The sequence below is a fragment of the Octodon degus genome, unplaced genomic scaffold, assembly GCF_000260255.1.
Source record: "Octodon degus isolate 3935 unplaced genomic scaffold, OctDeg1.0 scaffold00162, whole genome shotgun sequence".
NCBI lineage: Eukaryota > Metazoa > Chordata > Mammalia > Rodentia > Octodontidae > Octodon > Octodon degus.
Window position 1 is genome coordinate 3,435,103 of NW_004524738.1, and position 25,250 is coordinate 3,460,352.

The following is a 25,250-nucleotide window of genomic DNA, read 5'->3' on the forward strand; positions in this document are numbered from 1 at the left end:
TAGTGATCTTTCTGTTTCAGCCTCCCAAGCACAGGGATTACAGGTGTGCCCCACCATGCCAAGTCTCAGTTGCTGTCTCAGCACACTTTGGGGATGGGGCTGGCACTGCATGGCCGGGATCGAACCTAGGTCCCTGTGCCTGCTTAAGCAGGCGCTTTAGTCAGCTGAGTTATCTGGCCGGCCTTCTGGATTTTATTTTTAATGCTAAATTTAGACAGGTCTATTTCACACATACAAACTATTTATCTTTTTCTCTGGCAGGTGGCAGTACTCATCGGGAGGGGCCTGCCAGAGTGGTGAGGTCCTGCACACATGTCGTACGAAGGTGGCCCCATCATGTGGAACCAGTATTGGCTGGGCATCTGCTGGGTTCCCAGGTCTGCAGGAGAATCCAAGGGCTTTGGGTGAAAAAAAGACATGGCTCCTGCCCTCTGGGGCAGGAACACGGGTCCCTGTATACAGTCAACCTGGTAACACAGGGAGGCTGTCTGCGAGCGCAGGTGTGGTGCTTAGACGGGAGATCTATTTTAGGTAGTTCTGTACATAGACATTATCGGGGGCAGATCTGAGGCACTTGTAAGGAAACAGAAAAGAAATTAAATATAATGGAAACTTTGCTATTAACTGGAGTTACTCTGAAGTGACCGAGTTATGTTGATGAATTATCAAGATGTAAGCAGGAGTTGAACACCTTCAAGAATACAATGAGGGGGCTGGGGAGATAGCTCAGCAGTCTAAGTCCCTGCGTGGCAAGCACAAGGACCCAGGTTCAATCCCTGGCACTGCATGCTGTGCCAGCCCTAGAACCCCAGGCATGCCAAGCCGGCTACCAAAACTGGTGTGGTGTACACGCCTGTAATCCCAGCGCTGGGGAGGCTGAGACAGGAGGATCACTACGTGCATAGTGAGACTCTTTACCAATCAATCAACAAATAAAAGATTAAAAAAAGATTTTAAAAAAGAATACAATGAGGGATTCTAGGTCTGACTTAAGAGACAAGCCCTGGTGCTTTTTTCCAAATCAAATTCTCTAATGGCTGTCAGATTCACACTATTACTAAGATAAAGGTAACTAGGTCAGGACAAGCTTTTTTCTTGAGTAAATGGCAATGTTTTCAGTTTTACAGGCCCCTGTAGTTTTGTGGTGCTCTCTGTTCTCCTGCAAAAGCAGTCACACTGATGCTACGCACAGGAATACGTGAGTCTGTGTTCTGATAAAACTTTGTTTACAAGAACAGGTTGGTGGCGGATGCGACCCACGGGCCCGCAGTCTGCACATACCCAGTCTAGATGTTTTATTTTCATAGATGTGAAGTTCTTACAGAATACCTGCTGCAGAACAGAGCGAACACTTGCTAACCCTCCAATGTGTTAAGTCAGTAATATATACATGCCTTAATGAAGTCTCCAAAGATGATGGGTTTCTTTAAAAAATATTCCAGGCCAATTGCAATTCCAAAGTGTTTATCTGTTAAAAAGCAAAAACAGTTCAGTAGGATGATGGGCTTGAACGCTGCATTTTAATGATACGATATACATAATCACAGCTGTTACTGAGAAGCTCAGTTTAGTATAAATGAAAAGTGAAAGTCTTGGCGCTGGGGAGATAGCTTGGTGGTCTAAGCACATGCTTGGCAAGTGCAAAGACCCAGGTTCAATCCCGGGTACCATATGCTGTGCCGGCCCCAGTACACCAGGCTGGCCATGCTATGTAGCAAGACCCTGTACCAAGCAAATAAATAAATAAATAAATAAATAAATAAATAAATAAATGATTTTAAAAAGTAGAAGTCTTGTTAGCATCATGCTCCTTTACTTTGATCGATAATATCCAAGGGGGGAAAAAAAAAGAGAATTAAAAAAGGACCAGGGAAATGGATCAGTAGAATAAGCGCTTGTCTGGCAAGCACAAGGGCCTGAGTTCAATCCCAGGTTCCGGAAAAAAAAAAAAAAAAAAAAAAAAAAAAAAAAAAAAAAAAAAAAAAAAAAAGGATAATATCCAAGGTTTAAGATTAAGAATATTTGAGAAATATTTACAACTTTTGTTAAATAAATATTTGATACTTATTTAATAAATATGTACTATGTAATTATTGTGGTTTCTTAGACAAAATGTTATTTCTCCTACTTTCCTTCCTCCACTTAAAATTTTATACTGAATTAAAACTATTAGTTTCCTGAATTCTAAAAGATTGTTTCTGTAATATTTTATATGTGTGAACTACCAAAGAGAACAAATTGTACTCCTGAGCAGCTGAAGTTAATTACTCAGCTTAATTTTCTTTTCTAGAAATAAAATTGCTACCCGCTCCCCAAAATGATTATAAACCATTTGTAGTACAAACAAAGAAAAGCTAAATCAAAAAAAGAGAAAGGAACCAAATTGCTTTTCTGCAAGGAAAAACAAAGGAATGGGTAAATAAAGCTTTATATTTACTGGCCATTTCTGTCAAAATAACATGGAAGTATTCTTTGTCTTCATTATTAATCAAACGATCGTGGAAGACTCTTTGACACTCATGGCAAAAGAGTCTAAATATCTGAAGTTCTTCTCTTATTGTTCCTGAATCGCACTGGAGAATACCTGTGTTTCAAGGAAAGAGAAAGGAAAGAATAATTGTGCATTTGTAAAATCGATAGTTGTAGTTAATTAAGTAGGAAACAGTGAAATCTGACTTTCTCCCCATTAGCGGAAATGAGTGCTTCCCTAGTGGATGCACAAGACAGTAGCCATGACTCTTGTTTAAAAGCAAAGCTGGGTCATGTTAAGACAAGAACTTCTTCCCCTTGTTTTCCTGATATTTGCTTAAGTGAACATCAGCAGCCAATATGCTGAATGAGGTGTTACATTTCTCTAAAAAGTTAAGCATTTATTTATTTATTTATTTTACATAAATTAACCCATTTATTATAGGCTAAAGATGTCTCAAATTGTAAGAGCTTCTACTGGTCTTTCAATTCCTTCAGTCTTCTGATGGCTGACTTCACTGTGACCGCCGAAGTGGTATTGTAGGTCCAGGCACCACCAGCCACGGTCTTCATGCAGGAGCCACAGTGCCAGATCCCCACGGCCCGCCTCTTCATCTTGGTCTTGCCACAGAAGGAGCAGGTGTACTTGGCGTGCTGGCTGATTTCAATCTTCTTCACCATTTTCCGGAGGGAGGCACCGTAGCGAGTCCCGTATTTACCGACAATGCCGACCTTCTTGGTGCGCTTAGCCATGTCGATGCGAGGAGGCCCAAAACCAGAGAGCTAAAAAGTTAAGCATTTATTGGTCTCGCCAACTTTGCTCCTGATGCTTATACCTTTTGGAAATACTCACTGCCTCTCTTTCTTACTCAGTATTCAATTCTCATCAGTGGTCCTGGGATTGCTGGCTGCTACGCAAGAGATTCAGAGTACTATTCTGTTAATATAAATAGTTATTGCAAATATAGCTCTAATAATTGCAGCTAAATTGCAGTGTTGTGCACCAGTGACCGGGAATGCTCCTTTTCCATGGGGACCCCTCACCCAGGGCTCCTCACACTTTGGGACAGGGAGAGTATCCAGCACAACACAGGTGTGCACAACAGTGGCGGCTGACCATAACATCTTGCCATATGAGGACTTTTCTATAGATAATAGTACTATGTTTTATTGTTTTGCATCTCACTTTTATTTATTTTTTTTTAAATTTTATTTATTTATTTATTTATTTGTGTGTGTGTGTGTGTGTGTGTGTGTGTGTGGCCAGCTCAGCCCACCAGGGGGCGGGCTGGCTGGCATGTGGTGCTGGAGGATTGAACCGTGATCCCTGGGCTTTGCTAAGCTTGTTCTAAGTAGGTGCTTTAGACCACTGAGCCATCTCACCAGCCCCTGCATCTCACTTTTATATGTATATTTAAAATATTTCTTGAAGTGCTCACAGTTTTACTTATTTTTAGTAAGTATTTGTAAGGATAGAGCAATTTCAGGATATTTTGATCAAATGTGAGGACAAAGAGAAAGATACTCAAAATTAAAATTTTCTGGTATTGTACTGTCAGACCTAAAACAGATCATTTTTTTTGGACCTGGAATCAAACTTGGGACCTCACACATAGCCGGGCATGTGCTTATGTTGTCAAATTATATCCCTGGCCCTCAGATCATGATTTTTGAGGCTCAGAAATTATTGACAAAGTAGAACTAGGAAGGCAGTGGGGTAAGATCAAGATCTGAGGCATTGATAGGACACAATGGAGGGCGTAAAGTTGGGAAGAAAGGTCCAGTGCAGCGGCATGTGTAGAACTGCTATAAGGCCACACATTAAAGGAGAATGGGACCGTGAAGAGCAACTGTTTATACGAGGTCTTTCTAGAGACTGCAAAGAAATGGGGGGGGGGGAGCATTCACAGTCTGAGGGAATTGAAGCCTAAGGAGAAGAAGACTGGAAGTACGGAAGCTGTTGTTAAAGTGCTGTTAGGAATGAGCCAATAGAATAGGAAATCACGAGGGCAAAGCTGGAAGTATAAAAGCAAAATCCTTGAAGGGTGCATGGAATCCGGGGCCAGCGGGAGTTTGGCCTGTGCTGGGGGCAGGGACAGCCCAACTCAGGGAAGGAAGACGCAGACTCTCTGGGAGACTGGGCAGATGTGGCCGCTCTGAACTGGTTGCTTTTATTTATTTATTTATTTATTTATTTATTATTTTTTTAAGTAAAAGAAAGGCTGCTGGCTGCGGGCAGAAAATGGAGGACCCCTGTGGCTAGAAAAGGCGGTGTAATGTTCAGGGGTGCACGTGAAGGATGAGTTGAACAGGGACGTGCCATGGGGTTTCTAGGTGAGTCATAGACACCTGGGTACACGATTCTGCCTGGAGGTCTAGAGCCACCAGAAATGGGAGGAGGGTGAAGTCAGAGAAGAGGGTTAGTACACTACCTTGCACGCATTTCGATAGGTCCCTCAGGTTAAAGACATAGTGGGACTTGGCTGGTGTGGGCAGGAGGTCGACACTCATTCGGTTATAAATCTCAACTGCAGCTTCTACAATGTTTGATGCGGTTTGCTTTACAGCTGGTGTGAAGTCACTCAGGAAGCCATTTAAGATGGCCTAGAGGCAGAAATATAACAAGAGAGCATCAGTTTTTTTTTTTTCAACCAAGTATCTTTTTTTTTTTTTTCAAATACTTTCACATGAACCCTTTTGTTCTAAAAACAACTAGAAAGCTAAATTCCAACAGAAAGACCTCACATCAAAACTGCTGTGTTCGGGGCTGAGGAGATAGCTTGGGATCTAAGTGCCTGCCTGGCAAGTGCAAGGACCTGGGTTTGATCCCTGGTACTGCATGCTGTGCTGGCCTGAAATCCCGGGAGTTCCGAGCTGGCCACTGAAACTGGACACACTGGTGCACATCTGTGATCCCTGCCCTGGGGGGACTGAGACAGGAGGATCACTACAAGTCCAAGCTGCGTAGTGAGATCCTGTACCAAATGAATAAATAAATAAAAGATTTTTTAAAAAGAATTTAAAAAACCTGCTCTGTTCAGAATATGCTTTCACAAATGGGCTCATTCCTGACTTCTGAGTTGGGGTCTGGCTGGCACTCATTGCTGCCATGTGGATATGACAGGAAGTTCTCAGAAGTACACAAATACATCTACAAATGAACAGAAGTCTTCTATAGGCAAGTAACCAACAACCCTATAGACTTCATCTTCATGGATATATGACTTATAAGTATGAACTTTCGTGTCCCTCATCTCCAGCACTGTAAATGGCTCTGTCCTCCTCTATTCAGAGCAGGAAGCTGGTAGTCTCTCCTGACCCCTCCCTTCTGTCCCCCACAGGCAGTCTTGAACACACTATTAGACTCTGCCTGCCTCCTGCTTCCTCTGTGTCTCAGTTACTCCTCTCTTGTTGCTGAGACAAATACCCAACACCCAAAATGAAGGCAGGAAAGGTTTATTTAGCTCACAGTTACTGTAGGTTTCACTCCATACTTGGCTGGCTCCAAGGCAGAGTGGCACATGGCAGAGGGCAACCTTTCATGGCAGCAGCAAAGAGCAAGAGAGCAACAGAGCAGTAGCAGTAACAATGGCTACAGAGAGGAAGCCTGTCTCTCTGTTGCTCTTAAGTTGCATTCAGGCTATCCACCACAGGCTGGGAGAAGTACTCACACTCATAATCCCAGTAGTACTAATACCCATAATCCCAGTGGATCATGAGTTAATCTCAAACTCTAGAAGTCCCACCCCATGACTGCATGAGGCTTTGGGGAGACAACTAGACACACACCATAACACTCTGACATCACTCCTGCCTGCCACTCTTCCATTTGGACTCCCTCACCGCTTGTTTCCTTTCTTGCTGGCCTCTCCCACTTCTGGTCTCCTCTTCCTTTATCCAGGAAAGTCCCACCACAGGTCCCCTGGGTGTCCACCTTGCACCATCTTGCTCACCCCTAACCCCAGTCACCATCCCAGTCACTCTGGCCCAGCACCTCATTCTCTTTCCTCCCTCAGTCTCCACACTTGCTTTGTGTCTTCTCCAACACCCACTCCACGTGGCTGGCTGTGTGGCAGGGGCTTTCTCATCCTTCATGAGTTCCACAATGTGTCATTTCTCCAGAGAAGACTTCCTTGGCCATCCAAAGCAAACATGTCCTCCCATCAGTCCCTCTGATCTCTTACATAGCTTACCACAATTTAGAAGTATATATTTATGAACTAGCCCACAGTTGCTAGGGAATATCATTATAGTTTATAAAAATATAGATTCTCTTTACTATTTACCTTGGAGTTACTCATGGGAGGACTCACCAAATTAATGGAGGAGAAGCCATATTAATGCCTTCTAAGTATTTCTTATGACTTTAGATTTTGGCCTCATATGAAATATTTTGAAACAACCAGATTATTTGTTTTCAGTGGGTACTCTCTGAACATTAGCTTCAATAGCTTATATAACTATCTGCGTTTTAAAGTACACTCCTTGGTGGTCCCTAACAGGAATGTAATATTTTTCATATTGCCAGTAGTTTGTGCAGGAGCATCTCAAAACCAATTGTCAAATATGACAAAAATATGGTCAGCAGTGTGTAATGAAAAATAGACAAATTGAAATAAATGGCCGTGCTGGCCCCATCCCCGGGGCGTGCTGAGACAGCAATGGAGACTGGGTATGGTGGTGTTCGCCTGTAATGCCAGCTTTTGGGAGGCTGTAAACAAGTGAATCACTATGAGTCCAGTGTCCGATCTAGTAGTGAGTCCCTGAACACCCTGTAAACCTTTCCCTAAAAAAATACAAAAAAGAGAAAAAAATTGAAATGAACAAATATATATAAAGAAAAATATTATATATGTATATGAATACTCATTGTAAATATGAAAAAAATCCAACCTACTTATTTGCCACAGTGCAAATAAAATACAATTTATACATGGATTTTAAAACTGTGGGTATGCTTCTACATCTAATCTGTTGTTTATCTGTCTCTATTATGGAAATTCCATGAGGACATACGTGGCGTCTGTTTTATTAAAAATGCCACACCAATATCTGGCATAAATATTTGTTTAATGAATGAATGAATGGCCACTAAATTGTTTTAGAAATGAAAATTAGCATTTCATTATAGAGGTTTCTGAAGGTCACAACTTATAGGTGTGGCTATATCGCGTTTCACAACTTTGCAAAGCTCCCCCTAAGAAGATGCACACAAAATATAGCCAGAATTCTCACAGTTGGGGAAGGGTGTTTTGGCAGGAGGATGTTATTAGTATTTTACAGAACTGATTGTGGTTTCCAATTATGCTGATACATCTTTCTAATTAGAAATTACACTTAGTGACATCATCATCTGTTTCATTTGTTGTGTGTTTTTTAGGATGCAAACTGATACATATTTTGGCTAAGACATTTCCAACAGGTAGACAGGCGTCTGTATAAACTGTGGCTCGAGGAATCAGCTGTGACCTACGACTTCCAAATATGTGCAAACCGTGCCTGGTCATTAGTGATCCGTTCTCTGCCTATATGTACCGCTGGACTAACTTGCAACAGATAATTAGCCCACAATCACACCACAGACTGCTTTAAAAGTAGTAAGTGATTAAAAACATTATCTACATTCCATTATGTATAAAATAATGACATATACTGCAGGTTTCCTTTGTACCACATAAATAAATCATTTTTTACCCATGTTGCTGACAAATCAGCTTACTCTCCATCAGTTCCTCCTTGCCCATACAGTGACAGAGGGCAGGGCAAATGAGCTCTGAGCTCTTGGGCCCTGCTTCAATGAATGTGTTTAAATGTGAGGCCCCTGGACCTGGAGCAAGTCCCTCTACCCATAGGAGTGAAGTGTCCTGTTTGCTCTGGAAATAACAAGGGAAACACTACAAATCCCATCTGAATCCAGACCCACCTCGTGGGCTCTCAAGTCTGTTTTGGTGCCTCTCATTCCATTTCTGTTCACAAATGGCACACATTTAATTGTGTTTATAAGTTACAGGGGGAAGAGGCGGCTGTATCCCACCTGTGCTTGCTGGCTGATGTTCCTTCGAGTGACACAGTGCCGTCCCTGTAACAACCTCACAAGAGATCTGGGGGGTGGATTTCTTTCTCAGGAGTCAGGCTCTACAATCCCCTTCTCACTCAAGAAAGAAGGTATTTTGGAATGAGTATGATATTTTTGTAGGTAATACCTTGAATTTGCCGAAGGTATTTTGGAATGAGTATGATATTTTTGTAGGTAATACCTTGAATTTGCCTTAACTTTTAAAGAACTGAAGTAATTTGTTGATTGAGCACAATGAAAATGAAGCCCAGGACACTGGCTTACTCAGGACATGGCCCAGCGCTCGCCACAGCACACAGGCGTGTCTGCATCACGTGGGGAGGAACCTCTCACTTCAGATCCAAAATATAAATGCAGTGTAATTATTCTTGGTGGCAGGACTTTAAAGTCCATCCAATGGTTGTGGTCACACCCATTGCTGCTTCATGCCTTGTTCCACACTTTTAAAAAAAAAATGTATTTGGTTGTTGCAGGGTCTTGTTAGGCAGTTCAGACTCGTTGTAATCCTCCTGCTTTCAGCCTCTCCAGCACTGGGATTATAGGCAGGCACCACCACACGCGGACTCTGGCCTGTTCAACTCGCCCTGGGGGCGGGGCTGGCAAGGCACGTGGTTCCGCGGATTGAATTTTGGCCCATGCTCTTGCCTAATCTTGCCTAAGAAGGTGCTTTAGTCCGCTAAGCTATCTCACTGGCCCCTGTTCTACACTTTGGTACTTAACTGCAAGTGACACAAGTGATAGACCGCCATCTTTTCATATTCTTTTTTTCTTTCTGAGACAGGGTCTCACTATGTAGCCCAGGCTGGCCTCAAACTTGAGGCTATCCTCCTGCCTCAGCCTCCAGAGACCTGGGATTACAGGCATGCACCACCACACCAGGGGTCTTTTCCTATTCTAATACATTCTCCTGAAGTTTTTTATATATCATTTTGGCATTAGCACCTAAACAACTTACTGGAGCTATTTATCGTTTATTAAAAACCATTTTCCAGGGAGATAAGCTCTGCCAGCTTGAACGGAAATGCCTGTCCATCCACTGAAGGTTGAGGGCTCTGCCCCTCTCTTCCCTAAGAGGGCCTCCCCTGGAGGGAGAGGCTGCTGCTAGCGAAGGTGGAGGCTCACTTCATTCCCGCGGTGCTGGGCACGTCCAGTCACCTGAGCTGCCCTATTCTCCCCGCATGCCATCTCCCGTGTCCGTGGAATCTCGCCCTGCTTGTCAGTTCCCAAGCTCCACCGACACCCACTGGAAGCCTATCCTTTCTCAGCCCCACTGGTTGGAGCATGCTCGCTCTTCACGCTGCTCCAAGTTCTGTCGTCATTCTGCTCAGAATAAGGTTTTACATTTCTCAACCGCTTCTGCGGAGTGATTACAGGGCAGGTGCCATTATGTCCCCTACCTAAAGGACAGGAAGTGGCCCCTTAGGGAAATTAGCACACGTGGAAGAAAAATGGTTCTTGCGCGCACTGGCAGCAGGTGAGACCATGCTGAACTTGAGGTCCTGGCCGTGTCAGGCGTGGTGTCTGGGGCCAGGGGACACACAGGCTTGCGGGGTGGGGGCAGGTCTGAGACCACAGATGCAGCAGGCGGTAATGAAAACGGCAGCCTGCTACTCTCCAGGTGCCTGGTTACCTGCCTCTGGCTCAGGAAAGGTGGATGGGCTGTCTAGAAAGCCACTGAGCTGCGTGGTGGGACCCTCGGAGCACACACTTTCTGCGTTCCGGGGCTGTGTGGCGTTACACACTCACTCACCTGAAAAATTTGTTTCAGGCTGTGCTCCGAGGGCGTCGGGAGGCAGAACATGCTGAAGTGGCGGATGAAGCGGGGGGTCACAGGGTTGCGGCCTCCTCCGGGAGGCGCACATGCTGATACGATGGTCACGTCCTGTGTGGAGAGAAACGCACTGGGGTCACCCAGCAGAGACAGATGAGGTCTGCCTTTCTCAATGGCAGGACTCACAACCAGCATTTCTGAAGACCTGCCAGCGCCGGCATTGGGTTACATCTTTGCACACGCGCAGCAACATATTTTCAGGATCGCCCAGCGGGTCATTACTGCTGTGCTCATTTCACAGACTGAGGAAAGCAACCAAGGACCTGGGTGGGGAAGTAAGTCGCTGAAGGACAAACAAAAGGTTGGGAACATCAGGCCTGCATTTTGACAAGGCCACTCAAGCTGTGTGCAGAGTGGGAACAGATCGCAAGTGTTTGAAGACCACTAACCCCAGTGGCGGCAACCCCCATGCGGGCTGCAGCAGGCACTCAACCAAGTCGCCTTCGACCTTGCAAGTGGGCAGCTGAAGTATTTCAAATTCAAAAGTGCATTTAGAAAATTCTACAACAGCTGCTGCCAGCCATCAAGAAATCTATAAGGAATTTTCCAGCATTGTTGCAGCTGGAAAGTAGAATTTTATAGACAGATATTTATAGTTATATAAGATGGAGACAACTTGGTATTTTCTTACTTCTCCAGATAAAGCCAAAGTTGAAGAACTTGATCTTTCCTGCTTACACTGGTTAGATTTTAGAAATCTAGACATGGGCCTATTAGAATTTTCAGAATACTTTATCTGGAAAAAGAAATTCTGATCTGTATACAACACATGAGAAAACTGTGAAGGGTGTGCATGACTGGTAGTTCTGAAAATGACATCCCTAATGTGCGGAGTTGTTGGCCAAATAATTTTAGTCAATGAATGCACTTGGGGTTGCTCCTCTTATTTTGCTTGGATCAACTTATGCTTGTGAGCAGCTGTTCTCAGCTTTGAATTATATCAAACTTGACATAAGAGGTGGACTAACAGGTGACCTGAGTCTGTGTGTGCTCCTCTAAAACTACTGAAGTATGAGCCAAGGTTTGACAAATTCTCAGCATGCATGCAACACCAAAGATCATAGAAATTGTGCAAAAGCTGAATTCATGCACCTACAATATTTAAATGGCAATGGAATACACATCTCTGACAAAACTAAAAATGAAGGACCATTTTGTATCTGTATATATAAAAGAGTTAGGATAGATATACAGCTACTTTCTCTTAATTCAATGAGAAGAAAGATTTGTACTAAGTGTTTGGACGGGATATCATGTCTGCATCTTGTACTATGAATAACCACTATGAAGACAACAATATGCAATGTACTAATTATTGAAACTGTTCTACTAATCGGTTTTGAAACTGTCTCATTGCTATTTGTTTTTCAATAAAATTAATAAAAAAGAAATTGTGCAAAAGCACACTAATTGCACACTTTCAACCTTACAATAAAAAGCTGTTTGTATCACTGAAAACTCTGTTGTATTTTTAAATCACCATTGCATGTTTCTTTCAAGACAAAAGATGTTAGTGTACAAGTTGGCTTTTCAAAACCAAAACTTTAGCATTCAGGTTTAATTGCAGTGTTGGCACTCTGCGATAAATAAGTAGGTCCTGGGTCACAGGTGGGCACTTGGTCTCTAAGAGGCTCGCTGTTACTGTCAGTGTCCTCCACCCAGCAGCTCCCCAAGAGGCACGGGCTACTTTCCGCACTCCAAGAGAAAGAGGACTTGGCTTCAGATTGAAATGATCTGAAGATGGAAATGAAAAGAGATAAGTGACTGAAGCAATACTCATGATGAGTGGCCTGCGTGTTAGAGGGGAATCCTAGAATTCAGGCTGTGTCTCCCCTTCTCCTGGGCTAACTGTGCTACTCATTTTACAGAGCTGCTGGAGGTGAAGTAAATTAGTAAGCAGGAGGCCTTAGAACAATGCTTGGTATAATTTATTTTGCCTATGAGCACAACTACTTACCCAACTGCCCCTGTTCCAGGATAGAGCCCTGTTCCTGGCTCTCCCAGGAAGGGAGAGCCACCAGCACTGTGCCACAGCTGCCTAGGCATCTGTCAACCTGAGTTCTCCTTTCTCTCTAGCTCCACACCTAGAAGTGCTTTGATCTGCCTCCTAAACCCTGCCAGTGGCGGCACATTTCATCACACCGAGCTCTGACGCTCTGGGCTTCTCCTTGCGGAGCCTGTAGTTCCTGGGGTCTTGGTCGTGCCTTCTCGCTGGCCTCCCCTGCAGCCCAGGGCATCCTCCCAGAGTGTTTCCCTCAGAGGCTCCCACTATCACTCAAGGCCCTCGTCGCAGCTCTGGGATGCACCTTCTGTGCCTGTGCTGCTCTGCGGCTCACACTGCACACCCGTGTGACAGTTCACGTTCCCCGCCTCTGAGATGCCAAGTGCTCCCTTCTTTGCTCTGACTTCATCTGCCTTCATAACCTGCTCCTGGGTCACCACCTTGGCAAGGCTTTCTTTTTTTTTTCTTTTCAAAGTTTTATTGATAAACATATAGCAATGAGACAGTTTCAAATCAAATCGAAAGTACAGTTTCAACAAATAATACACTGCATATATTCTTCTTAGTGGTTAATTGCTGTACAAGATGCAGACTTGTGATCCTACTTACAAACACCATTAGAAAAAATCATTCTATTCATTAAGAGAATGCAACTATATATCTATCCCAACCTTCATCCATCACCAGCCCCACCCCTCACCCCTGCCTCTCTCTTGCCCCTTCCACGCATTAGCTGGTGCTGGGAATGTTTGTCTGCTCTGCAAAGCTCAGCTCTCTGGAATCAAGGTCTATTTCACATAAGCCCAAGTACATTATTTTTCTTCACAACTAACCTAGTCAGTGCTATTGGGCTATCAGCAGCACAAAATGGTCTAAAACAGAAAACTCTCACTGGGAAGTGAAGCTGTTGTTCCTTACTGAATATCTGAAGGTGTGAAAGCAGCTTTTTTTTTTTTTTTATTTTATTTTTCCCTTTCTGTATTTTAGGGGTCTACAGGATGTTCAGGGTCTCACTACTAGATCGGACATGTAGTGATCCACCTGTTTACAGCCTCCCAAGAGCTGGGATTACAGGTGCGCGCCACCATACCCACTCTCAATTGCTGTCTCAGTGCACTCTGGGGGTGGGGCTGGTACGGCAGGCCTGGGGATTGAGCCCCTGACCCCTGAGCCTGTTCGCAGATGCTTTAAATCTGCTGAGCTATTTGGCTGGCCCTTTGGAAACTGGATAATCAGCAGAGGCCAGAAGAGTATGGAGGACATGGCTAGAGAAAACCCAGAGGGATCCAACAGAAAATCCCAGGTGAAGTAAGGCCTTGTTGCAGCATTGCAAAGAATTTGGATAAACTGTCCCTGTCCTCCTGCTTTATGGAAGTTAAAAATGAATGAGAAACTGGAGAAGGAGGTTTATAATCAAAATGTAGAAGAGGATGCTTTGTTACTTTTCTCCTTGCTGAGACCAAAAACCCAACACCCAAAGTAAGAGGGAGAGAGGTTTACTTGGGCTCACAGTTTGTAAAGGTTTCAGTTCTTAGCTGGCTGGTTGCGAGGCAGCATGGCGCGGCAGAAGGGCGTCGCAGAGGAGACAAAGCAGTCTGTGGTGTGGAAGGAGGCGGCGACAAAGGCTGCAACCAGCCAGGCAAGGCTGCTCTTTCTGTGCTTCTATTCTTTCCAGGCCACATGCCCTTGGGGCAGGGGTAGTACTCACACCCCGGGAGGGCCTTCCCACTATCCACACCTAGAACTATGCCAAACCAATCAGTGGACTAATTCAGTAATCACTTACTCTTGAACTCGCATCACACACTTAATCCCAGGATCACACACCCTAGATCCAGCCGCCTCTAAAAAGCCTCCCTATGACCGCATGAATCTTTGGGGAATCACCTAGACACCAGCCCTACCAGGCAAGTCGAGTATGATTCAAGGGCAAAAGGAAAGACAGCAAAAAGACCTGAAAAATGTGCAGCCTAAGCAGGGAAGAAGCAAAGAAAAACTTTGTAAGCAGCTATTTGCTAAATATCTTAGCAGGGATGCAGCTGGCAAGAGATGAGGCAGAGGCCCAGAGGACGTCTTGTGAGGGTGCCTGCCCCAATATAGGCTCAGAAGCGCCCAGGGCAGGACTGCTTCAGGAAGGGCTGGGGACTTTCCACAGGCTCACTGCCCAGGGCCACTTCACGTTGTGCTCTTTCTTTACAAAGGAACACTCCACAGAAGCCACAGCTGTGGTTCGAGTGGGCCTAAGCACTACTTGGGTTGTGACAGACCTGGCTTCCACATGCTGCCAGTTCTGTACTTATACAGGGTACAAGAGATACAGGATCATGGAGGCTTCCCTGGATTTCAAAGAAATGCTGGGATGCCAGGCAGAAGTTTGTTACAGGATGAAGTCATCATAGAAGACCCCTCAGGGCAATGTCTAAAGCATCTGTAGGAGTGGAGCTGTAGCTGGGACCCCAGGAAGGGAGAGCCACCAGCACTGTGCCACAGCTGCCTAGCCAGGCTGCAGTCATAGGCCTGCAGCCCAAGAGAGCAACTATGTGGCTGTGACCAGTCGTGTGACCTCAGGCCTGCCCAAGGCCTTGGGGTCCCATGCCTCCCCACCTGTGCACAAGGTGCCATACTTGGAGCTGTAAGATTTAGTCTTCCTTGCTAGGGTTTAGACCTGATTTGGGCAGAGTACATCTTCATGCATGGCCATCCTTTCCTTTTGGAATGGGATCATACACCCTGTGCTGGTCCCACCACTGTATATTGGAAGTACTGAATCTGTTTCGATTTTACAGGCTCACAGCTGGAAGGGGTGCCCTAAGTCCCTCATGAACCTTTGTGGACTTTTTGCTTGATGCTGACATGAGTTAAGACTTGGAATTATTTGGATAGGATGATGGGTAGCATGCTGTACGTGAAGAAGACATGAGTTTTGCGGGCTGGGATGAACTGATTTGAAAACAGTTTTTCTTCCAAAAATCATGTTGTACTTAATTCCCACTGTGACATATTAACAAAGTGGAAACTTTATCGGATGGTGACGTTAAGATGCAGGAAGTGATGAGCATCGAATAAAGCTATCAGGGGGGATTATGAGAAAAGGGAGAGACTAGAAGACATGCATGCGAGACCTCCTTGTCCCTTGTCCAGGGTGCCATGCACCATGCGTAGACTCTGTCCCCTTGACCGTGGATCAAAACTATGAACCAAAATAAATCTTTTTTTTTTTTCTATAACTTACCTAGTGTGTGCTATTCTGTTATTAGTAACAGAAAATAGACTAATGCAACCACGGGAATGTATAGGGCCAAGGTAACCATCAGTGAGCCAAGGAAGAAGACTGAAACTAATTCTACTGACATTTTGGCCTTAGATGTCAGTCTAGCCTTCAGAATTATGGGAAAATAAATTGTTTCAGCCACCCAGCGTGTGGCACTTTTTAATGGCAGTCCTAGCAAACAAATAACCACATTTCCTCATTATTTAAATTTGAACACAACAAGCAAATTAAAACTTAAAGGGCTTGTGGGTTAGCTCAGTTGTTTGAAATTCCTGCTTGGGCAAACTCAGTCATGTGCAGGGGACCATAGTTTGATCCCCAGCTCCACATGCCTCACCAGAACTAGCCTAAAGGCAGTCTGAGCCAGCCAGCCAACCAAAAAAAAAAAAAAAAAAAAAAAAAAAAAAAAAAAAAAAAAAAAAAAAAATTTTTCTTAAATTATAGGGGTGGGGAGATAGCTTAGTGGAATAAATGCTTGCCTGGCAAGTGCAAGGTTCTGAGTTTGACCCTTGGTTCTGCAAAACAAAAAACAAAAAACAAAACAAACAAGCAAACTTAAAAAGTAACCTGTATGTCTTTCCAAAAGAGTTTGTTTCTGTCGTAGAATCCACCAAAGTCCTGATACTGCCGAAGTAATTCAATTGGAGGTTGAGAGCCATAGCGATCCAGCCTGGGCATGTTCAAGTCGTCCACAAAAATCACCACTTGTTTGTTTCCTGGGGCTCCTGGGGAAATAAAAAGCAATTCAATTCAACAATTAGGATATACACTTAGAAAACGTAAAGACAAAATGGTCATGGCTTTAGTATGGTTCAAATGTGGTTTGTCCCCACAAAAGCTCCCTGGGGCTTCCTTCCCAAGGTGACAGTGTTTTGAGGCCATGGAGCCACTAAGAATCATCTGGGGCCATGGGGGCTCTTCTTTGGGGGTTGGATTAGTGAGGACTTTAGTCCTCCCTTTCTGTCTTATGTATATCTATTTGCTCTTCTACTTTTTGCATGAATTGAAGCTGTATAAAGCCTACATCAGACTCTTGGACTTCCATGACTCTGAGTTAATGAAATCTCTTTTCTTTATAAATTACTTAGTCTCAGATTTTCTGTTGCAGCAACATAAAACAGACCAACACAAAGTCTGGTAACCATTTGGACTCAGTGATACCTAGAGAGCACAGTTCTGCTCTCTTGACTGAGGAGGACTTCTGGCCTCATCTCCTGCAGGGAGATCTGGTCAAGATGCCCATATTGTCATGTCAGCTGGTCTGTCACCCTCACCCTCAGCACACATGATGCTGACAGCTCTCCAGTGAGGTCTGGACCTTTCTCAGTGCCAGCCGTGCTCACCATCCTCACCAACCCTGTGCCTGGGCATGGGTGAAGAAGGACATTCTCTTTCCACAGTCAGAATGAGAGAAATGCTGAAGGTTTTCTTTCATCTACTAACTTCAGAGAAAACAGGGTTTGGTGTTCAAAGGTGTCCCAGTCACATCAAATGGGATCCAGGAGAGTAAATTTCCTACACAGGGCTACACTTAAAGAAAACCAACATCAACTCTCATTAGAAACACACACACACACACAGACACACACAGAGACATACATACGGACACACACACAGACACAGAGAAAAGGGAACAGCTTGCTCTGGCATCCACTGCTCCAGACTGATGGGCATACGGCCAAATCCCTGAGGTTGGGATTAATCACGGGAGGCTGACCCTAAGTACAGCCACTGAGACAAACACCAGGAGGAGGCTAGAGGAAGCAGTGCTGTAGGATGGGCCTGAATGGCAGCTGAGATCTCGACTCCCAGGCTCCTGGAGCCTCCCACGGGGAGGCTGAGGCCTGCTCTGCACACAGCTCCTTTAGGAGTCCTTCATGAGAACTTGCTCCCAGAAGCCTGCTTCCAGAGAGCACAGGCAGACGTTCAGCGCTGATCAGAGCAGCAAGGATGCCCTGCTCGGAGGCCCACCTGAGTGCTGCGGGCCTGCAGCCTCCTGTCCTTTCCTCCTTCTATCAGGGACAGTGACGGAGAGCAAATAACAGCCCACATCCCCCTCTGCTTCCAGCAGCTGGAACCACAACCCTGGCTATGATGGGGGACAGGTTTTGGGATGACACTGGCTAGATCCAAACTAAACAGGTACTAACCCCCCCAAACAAACCCAAAATATCTGAAAGTGACCCGAAAGCTATACTATTATCTAGTTAACAAAAGAGAGTAAGAGAGATACTAAAACCCAGCTGAAAGTGCTGACTGAGAAGAAAATCCAAAGTACTCCATATCTATTTACTGCTGAGTTCAGAGACTCAGTACTACATCAGATATAAAGAAGTGTGCTGGTTTTGAATCAAGAGAAATCAAAGGAATCAATAGAAGAGCCATGGAGAGAGGGAAAAACCATGAAAGGGTGGAAACTGAAGATGTTCCCATGAAGGTAATAGAAATGATTTTTTTAAACAGAGAGATATCTAGATGTTTAGCACTTGAAACAATATTAGCAGAATCACCTTTCTAACTTTTCCCCCACCAAAATTCATGGTGCGATTTTGTCCCCAGCATAACAGTGTTGAGAAATCTTGTTAGAGGCTTGGTATTTTTTTTCTTCAAAGTCAGTTCTTGCTCTCATGGGACTGGAGATTGGCTTTGTTACCACAGGAGTTATAGAGCCAGTTTGGCTTTCCTAGCTCTCTCTCTCTCTTTCTCTTCTGCCACATGATTCTCTCTCCCTCTCTCTCTCTCTCTCTCTCTCTCTCTCTCTCTCTCTCTCTCTCTCTCTCTTTCTCTCCCTACTGCCATGTGATACCATCTACCATGAGGCCCTTCCTCATAAGAAGCTGATGCTGGCACCAAGCCTATGGACCTCACTGACTATGAACTAAATAAACCTTTTTTCTTCATAAAGTGAACAGTTTCAGCTATTTTATTATAATGACACATATGAGGCTTTGCTAGTTACACAGCTTTGCTAATTAAGCCAAGAAAATATATAGTTTTATTACATGTGTTATTGATGCAATTTATTAATTTAATAAATAGTTCATGCAGAATAAACTGATTCTTACCTAGAATATTTTTTCTTTTTCTTTCCAGTTTTGATTCAATAATCTCTTGTGTTCTTGAAGATGAAGTTTGTGCGGAAAAATTTAGATAAACAGGGACATAGCCAGCTGATTCTTGAATTCTGTTTAACAATCCTTTGGCAATAACAGACTTTAAAATTAAAAATGTTATTGATTTTACATTCATCACAATATTTTTCAGTAGCCTAAGTCAATAATAATCCAGTATGATAAGTAACAAACAAGATAAAAGGAGAGAAATCAAATCCAGACTGAAATACCTGCTATTCTCTAGCTTCCTGGACATTTCACTTAGTTATTTATATTCATCAGAACCAAAGAAATGTTCTAATCGGCCCTACCTCATCATAAAGTTTTATTTTAGTTTCATACCAAACTATTTTGGTTGCTATTCAAACCAATTTGATAATGTGAGTCACAGAAAGATCCAAAGTTGTTTTGGAAATAAATTAGGCGGGGAGCGTTGAACTGTTGTTTGTCTAAAATCCTCCCAAACATTTCTCCTCTGCTCTAGTTTTTCCAGCAACATTAATATTGCACCACTGCTATGTCAGGTAGAAGCAAGTAGGCGAGAGGGGACCAGCTGATCTTCAGGGGTCTTTTGGGGACACAAACTGTTCTGGTCAATTCCCACCCAACCCGTACAGTGGCAGGTCCAGAAGGACCAGCGACTGCCACATAAAGGCTCCTAACACGACAGTCTATAAGTTCCCATGGCTTATATAAAAACAACCCAAAGATTTATTCAGAAGGTGGTAAACTTTGGAGTAATTTTTAGGGTCAGTATATACTCAGCATGGCTACATTCTTGAGAAAGATAAAAATAAAAGACGCTGCTTTGAGAAAAAGTGTTTCATTTCTCTTATCTATAATTCTGAGTCCACCATGCCCTACAAGTTCTGTTGGACAGAACTTCTTGTCTGATATAGGTTTCCTACCTTGCCAACTCCAGTTATTCCAGTAAACAACACGGAATGCTTGACCGCCAGCAGTTTCTCCATTAGATACCCGAAGCGCACGGTGTCGGTTGTGGGGACGAGCATTTCGAAGAACGGGACATCCCGGCTGTACTTGAAGGTAGGTATGATCCGTTCCCAAGGATCCAGCCGCTTGGTGTCAAAGTCCACGTGAATGCTCCAGAGGTCGCCAGAGCTGGGGAGCTAAACATGAAATTAAATGCCACTTTCAGTAGGTGATAAGCAACATTGTCACACGGCAATAGATAGGGGAGGTGTGATCAAGAAATACACTGGTGTTTAAATTTAAAAATTCATTAATTTTATTTTAGAAATTCATTTTTATCATAGTTTCAAGAGTCCCAAGAGTTTTTACAAATGTGCATATTAATGTAGTTTATTTGTTCTACTTGTTTATTCTTCAATCAGGGCCACATCTTAATATTGTTGCTTTAAATTTATATAATTTAAGTTCTTCATTTTTTTTTCTTCATTTTTTAAAAAAAATCATCTTGGTTAGAATAGAAATTTTACATTTCCAAATAAATTTTGGGATGAGATTGTCAAAAAATTTGTTGGGGTTTTGCAACTGGAATTGCCTTGACTGTTCAGAATACACTGGAGAGAACAGACCTTAATAATAATAATTAGGAACATTCCAGTTCATGAACATATAATATTTCTCCTTTTGTTTAGCCATTTTAAAGTTTCTTGCAGTAAAGTTTGGTGATTTGTACAAGTCTTTTACATCTTTCATTGTTTTCCTAAGTATTTGATATTTGTTGGTATTATAAATTGTATTGCTTGAAAATTAGCTTTTTGTGGAACGTATATTCAATAGCTTTGGAAACATACTTATTTTTTCTTTTTTATGTATTTAGTACATGTCTACAGGGTTTCACTACACAGATCGGACTCGCAGTGATTCTCCCGTTTTCAGCCTCCCAAGCGCTGGGATTACTGGGACGTACCACCAGGCCCAGTCTCATTCACCGTCTCAGTGTGCCCCGGGGCGGGACTGGCATGGAATGCCGGGAACGGAACCTGGTGCCTGCATCTGTCTAGTTAGGTGCTTCAATCTGCTGAGCTTTCTGGTCAGCCCTGAAAACATACTTATCAATTCAATTTTTTTTTTTTTTTTGTATTTTAGGGGAGGGTCTACAGGGTGTTCAGGGTCTCTCTACTAGATTGGACTCCTAGTGATGCACCCGTTTACAGCCTCTCAAGAACTGGGATTACGGGTGCGCACAGTCTCAATTGCAGTCTCAGCGCACCCCAGGGGCGGGGCCAGCAGGGCAGGCCTGGGGATCGAACCCCTGGCACCTGTGCCTGCTTGCAGGTGCTTTAATTTGCTGAGATAGTTGGCCGACCCTATTAATTCTAATAATTTACTTGTACATTATTTAAGGTTTTCTAAATATTCAACATTGATTCCTGCAAACAGTGATGGTTTTACTTCTTCCTCTCCAAAACTTATGTGGTTTATTTATTTTTCTTGCTTTACTGCCCTGGCTTGGGTCTCCAATACAGTGTTGACTATGTGACTCAATCCATTATTTATTTAACATAGACTGATTGGTATTAGTTGTAAGGAAAAGCTTTTCTTTCTCCCCTACTTATTTCTTTAGTTATGCATAGTTTTATCATCAGTATAATCTCATAGATTTTATTTCTTTCAAAGGGTTATAATCCAATACATATTACCAGTATTTAGGTTGATGCTTAAATCTTCCCAGTTCTTATAGGTTGGAGTTCTTCCGCACTCGGCTCCATATTCTTTCCACATTTCCCACCACCCCTTGGGCACATCACTACTATCTGGCACTAGATGGTAGAGACACAGTTGTACTTCTGTTGCCCCTATCTTCGGAACAGTTATTTAACTAAGGAGCTTTGGTTCCCTTTAGCTCAGAATAGTATTTAGAAATTACCAAGCTAAGTATGGACAAGGCTGTTGAACTGTCATTTCTAGTTCTCTCAACACAAAGAGCTAATAAATTAATACACCTAAATTACTGAATATCATAGCTTAGCTTATCCTGCCTTAAATATTCTACAGCCCTTATATTAGTATATAGTTGGGCAAAATAATCTAACATAAGGCTTATTTTATATGAAGTGCTAAATATCTCATGTAATTTATTGAATGCTATAAGTGAAAAACAGAGTGGTTAAGTGTGTACACTTTTGCACTACCATATACTCAAAATGTTCCCATCATAATTCAGTGATCATTGTGTGTGTGTGTGTGTGTGTGTGTGTGTGTGTGTGTGTACAAATGGAATTGGTCCTCTATCTATGGATTCTTTTTTCCCCCATCGATGGATTCTGTATCCACAGATTCAATCAATCATACATCAAAAATATTTGGATTTTTTTTTTTTCTTGGCAGTACTGGGGATTGAATTCAGGACCTTGCACTTGCCAGGCAAGCACTTATTCTACTGAACTATCTCCCTGGCATCAACAATATTTGGGAAAGAACTTGCATATCTACTGAATAAGTATAGACTTTTTCTTCTCTCTTATTCCCTCAACAATGCAACCTAGTAACAGTTTATAGGGCATTTCACTGTACTAGGTGTATTATGTAATCTAGAGATGATTTGATAATCCTAGATAATCCAGGGTTGTGTAGGTTATAGGCAAACACTAAAGAATTTTGTTAAAGTGACATAATTATTGAGTGATGGTTTGGCATTCATGGTAGAGTCTTGGAACCTTCATCCCCCATGGACACTGAAGGACAACAGTAGACACATAGCAGTTTCATACACTTATATGTAGATGAGGTAGTATTCTCTCTCCTTCCCTTTCTCTTTCTGTCCCTTTCCTTTTCTCCTTCCCTCCCTCTGCCTTTTCTCTCTCTCTCTCTCTTTTTTTTTTTTTGTCTTTTTAAAACAGGGTTTCCCTATGCAGTTCAGGCTGGCCTTGAGCCAGGCTGGTCTTGAACTCACAACAATGCTTCTGCCTCAGCCTCCCGAGTGCTGGGACTACAGACGTGTGCCACGACACCTAGCTCATAAGGTAATATTTTGAGAACCCATGAATACTGAGGCTTTCATTTTCAATCTAATAACACAAGGTGCATTCTAATCTGTTTTTTTTTTTTTTGGAAAAGAAGAAATGAAATTTTATTTTTAGATGACATAATCTTGAGTATAGAAAATCCTAAAGAACTTCAACAAAATTTAATTTTTTTATGCTTTGAAGAAGACTATTAATAAGGAAAAAAGACAATTCACAGAATGGGAAAAGGTATCGCCAAGTGATATTTAGTAAGGATTCAATGCCAAGAGTGTACCAGAAGTCTTACAACACAAAAATAAAATAGAGTAAATTTAAGAATTACTAAATAATTTGAGTAGATATTTCTTCAAACATTACATACCAATTCTAATCTTTTCCTTTCATATTTGTAAATCCTTTCTCTAATAGTGCAAAATCTCAATATATTCACTTATTTCTCCATCTTAGAATGTACAGAACAACTTTCAGAAGTACTAAGCAATCACAAAATGCAAGATCAATTTCCTTATTAGAATTCAATAATCACTGATAGTAGACGGTTTTTAAAAATAACTCTATGCTTTATTTTCTTTGTATGGCTAGGAAAGGACCCCTAAATTTTATTAAATATATAATATTTATGGCTAAAAATGTGACTAACTTAAAAACTCTCAATTAATAATTTATTTTTTATAATGGAATTAAGGCTTTTAGAGTTTAATCTTAAAATTTAATTTTAGGCCAGGGACATGACTGAGCAGAATAAGTTCTTCCCTGGCAAGCGCAAGGGCCTGAGTTCAATCCCTGGTTCCACACACACACACACACACACACACACACACACACACACACAATTTTTTTGGATCACTCTAAATTTATTTTGTTCTTACCCTGGCATCAGGATTATCATCAAATTGTGTTCTAATAAACGTATCAAAAGAATCCCAGTAGTTTTCAGTTAAGTTTCCACCCACAGACCATAAATAACAGAATACAAAAGTCTGACATATCACAGTGTTCAGTTTGGTTTTCTCCTGGAAAAGCAAAGAGAAATACTTGTAATACTATATATATATATATATACACAAAGAACCTCAAGTTATAAAGTCTAAAGACTTCTTCCATTTGTATTCACAATTTTAAAAATAGGAACAGTGTATATTTCATTCAACCGTCCACGGAGCAACATCATCATCTACATAATTGAATGCTGATGAGAAAGTGAATGCCAAAACATGTCTGGGGAAGGTTGTCTTTCAATTATCGACTATACCTTCTTTTTAATATTTGCAAGACAGCACTTAAAAACACTTAAAAGCACTGAGAGCATCTTGGATTGTGGATGTGTTGTAAACTGCAAGGGAATTGAAAGTTAAGTAGAGAAATAAAATAGAGGTTCTTTAATATTATTCTCTAATAACCTTGAGATTCTGTCAACCTAATTGAAGGCATTAGTTCTCTCAAGAATCAACTTGAAAACCAAAAGATCATATTTCAGATTATTTGTGGTTATATATACACTAAGGATCTATACAGTAATACCACTTTCTTCGGTTCATAGCAGCAAGAAAAGCCTTTAAATACCATTGACAAGTTAATTCCATCTTTGCCAAATAGCAAAGACTCCAGTAAGCAACAGAGTGTAGTAACTTTGCTGATGTCCACTTGTGAGATTGCTTGGTTGCACTTTTTATTGATAAAATTTAAGCCTTCATCAACATAACGCTGGAAAAGATTCAGTATGTATCCTTGGGTTTCCTCATTCAGCTGAAACTGAAATAAGCAAATAATGTTTTAGCAAGATTACATGAAACATTAAGTTTAGAATGGAGATATATATATTTCAGTATATTCAGTAACCTTTAAATCAAAGGATATAAACATCATAAAATATGGAATAAATTTTAAGGGAAACTTCATTGATTAGGAAAGGACAAATGCAGGGGGTTCTGGATAGTAGAGAAAGTCTACTGCTTGCTTTGACCATGGTTAGAGAGGTGCTCATTTTATAACTCCTCAACCTGCCAGTGCATAGTTCATGTACCTTTCTTCATTGATTGTCTTTCATGATTTAGAACAATGAAAAAGAAGAAAGCCCCTTTTCACTGCTCCAGTTTGTTCTAGCTGTTTTTAGGGATTTGAGGAAGTGGCTTGGGTCTACACATGACAGGAATCAGTCTGGGGCAAAGCCAGGGGACAGAATGACCAGGGGCTAGTGGGCTGGTCTCAGGGGCTATAAACACTCCCAGAGGATTTATGAATCTCTAGGGAGAGGGACAAGGTAGGATCATGGAGGTCCCTCAGTGGAGCAGCCTGGTACTGTCTTAACCCACTGCTACTCCCGTACTCCAGGACAGATGGAGAAATTGGGGGCCACCTAGTGGCACGTACTCTTTTAGAAATACCATTCATCCAAGTCTTCACACAGGGCAACCATTTCAGTTCTTCAGGATCCACGAACACCATCCCACACCGGCTGACGGTTGCAGGGGAGGCAACCCTTAGGTCTTGCACCTGAAGATGAGACAGTTGGATAGCAAACAGGCGACATGA

The 25,250-nt window shown here is 42.4% G+C and overlaps 2 protein-coding genes across 2 annotated transcripts in view; both read right to left on the minus strand.

Moving 5' to 3' along the window:
• Dnah6 (dynein axonemal heavy chain 6) overlaps positions 1-25,250 on the minus strand; it is a 296,200-nt gene that overhangs the window by 88,294 nt on the left and 182,656 nt on the right. The window contains exons 36-45 of the mRNA XM_023702951.1: positions 25,089-25,211; positions 24,282-24,470; positions 23,588-23,731; positions 19,671-19,892; positions 18,715-18,862; positions 16,217-16,374; positions 10,296-10,427; positions 4,902-5,073; positions 2,438-2,584; positions 1,395-1,468 (exon numbers count right to left, since the gene is read on the minus strand). Of these exons, the coding sequence (XP_023558719.1) occupies positions 1,395-1,468; positions 2,438-2,584; positions 4,902-5,073; positions 10,296-10,427; positions 16,217-16,374; positions 18,715-18,862; positions 19,671-19,892; positions 23,588-23,731; positions 24,282-24,470; positions 25,089-25,211 (1,509 nt within the window). The remainder of the gene's footprint in view (positions 1-1,394; positions 1,469-2,437; positions 2,585-4,901; positions 5,074-10,295; positions 10,428-16,216; positions 16,375-18,714; positions 18,863-19,670; positions 19,893-23,587; positions 23,732-24,281; positions 24,471-25,088; positions 25,212-25,250) is intronic.
• On the minus strand, positions 2,888-3,248 carry LOC101578452 (putative 60S ribosomal protein L37a). Its single transcript, XM_004642812.3, has one exon. The coding sequence runs from the start codon at positions 3,220-3,222 to the stop codon at positions 2,944-2,946; it is 279 nt and encodes a 92-aa protein (XP_004642869.1). The 5' UTR covers positions 3,223-3,248; the 3' UTR covers positions 2,888-2,943.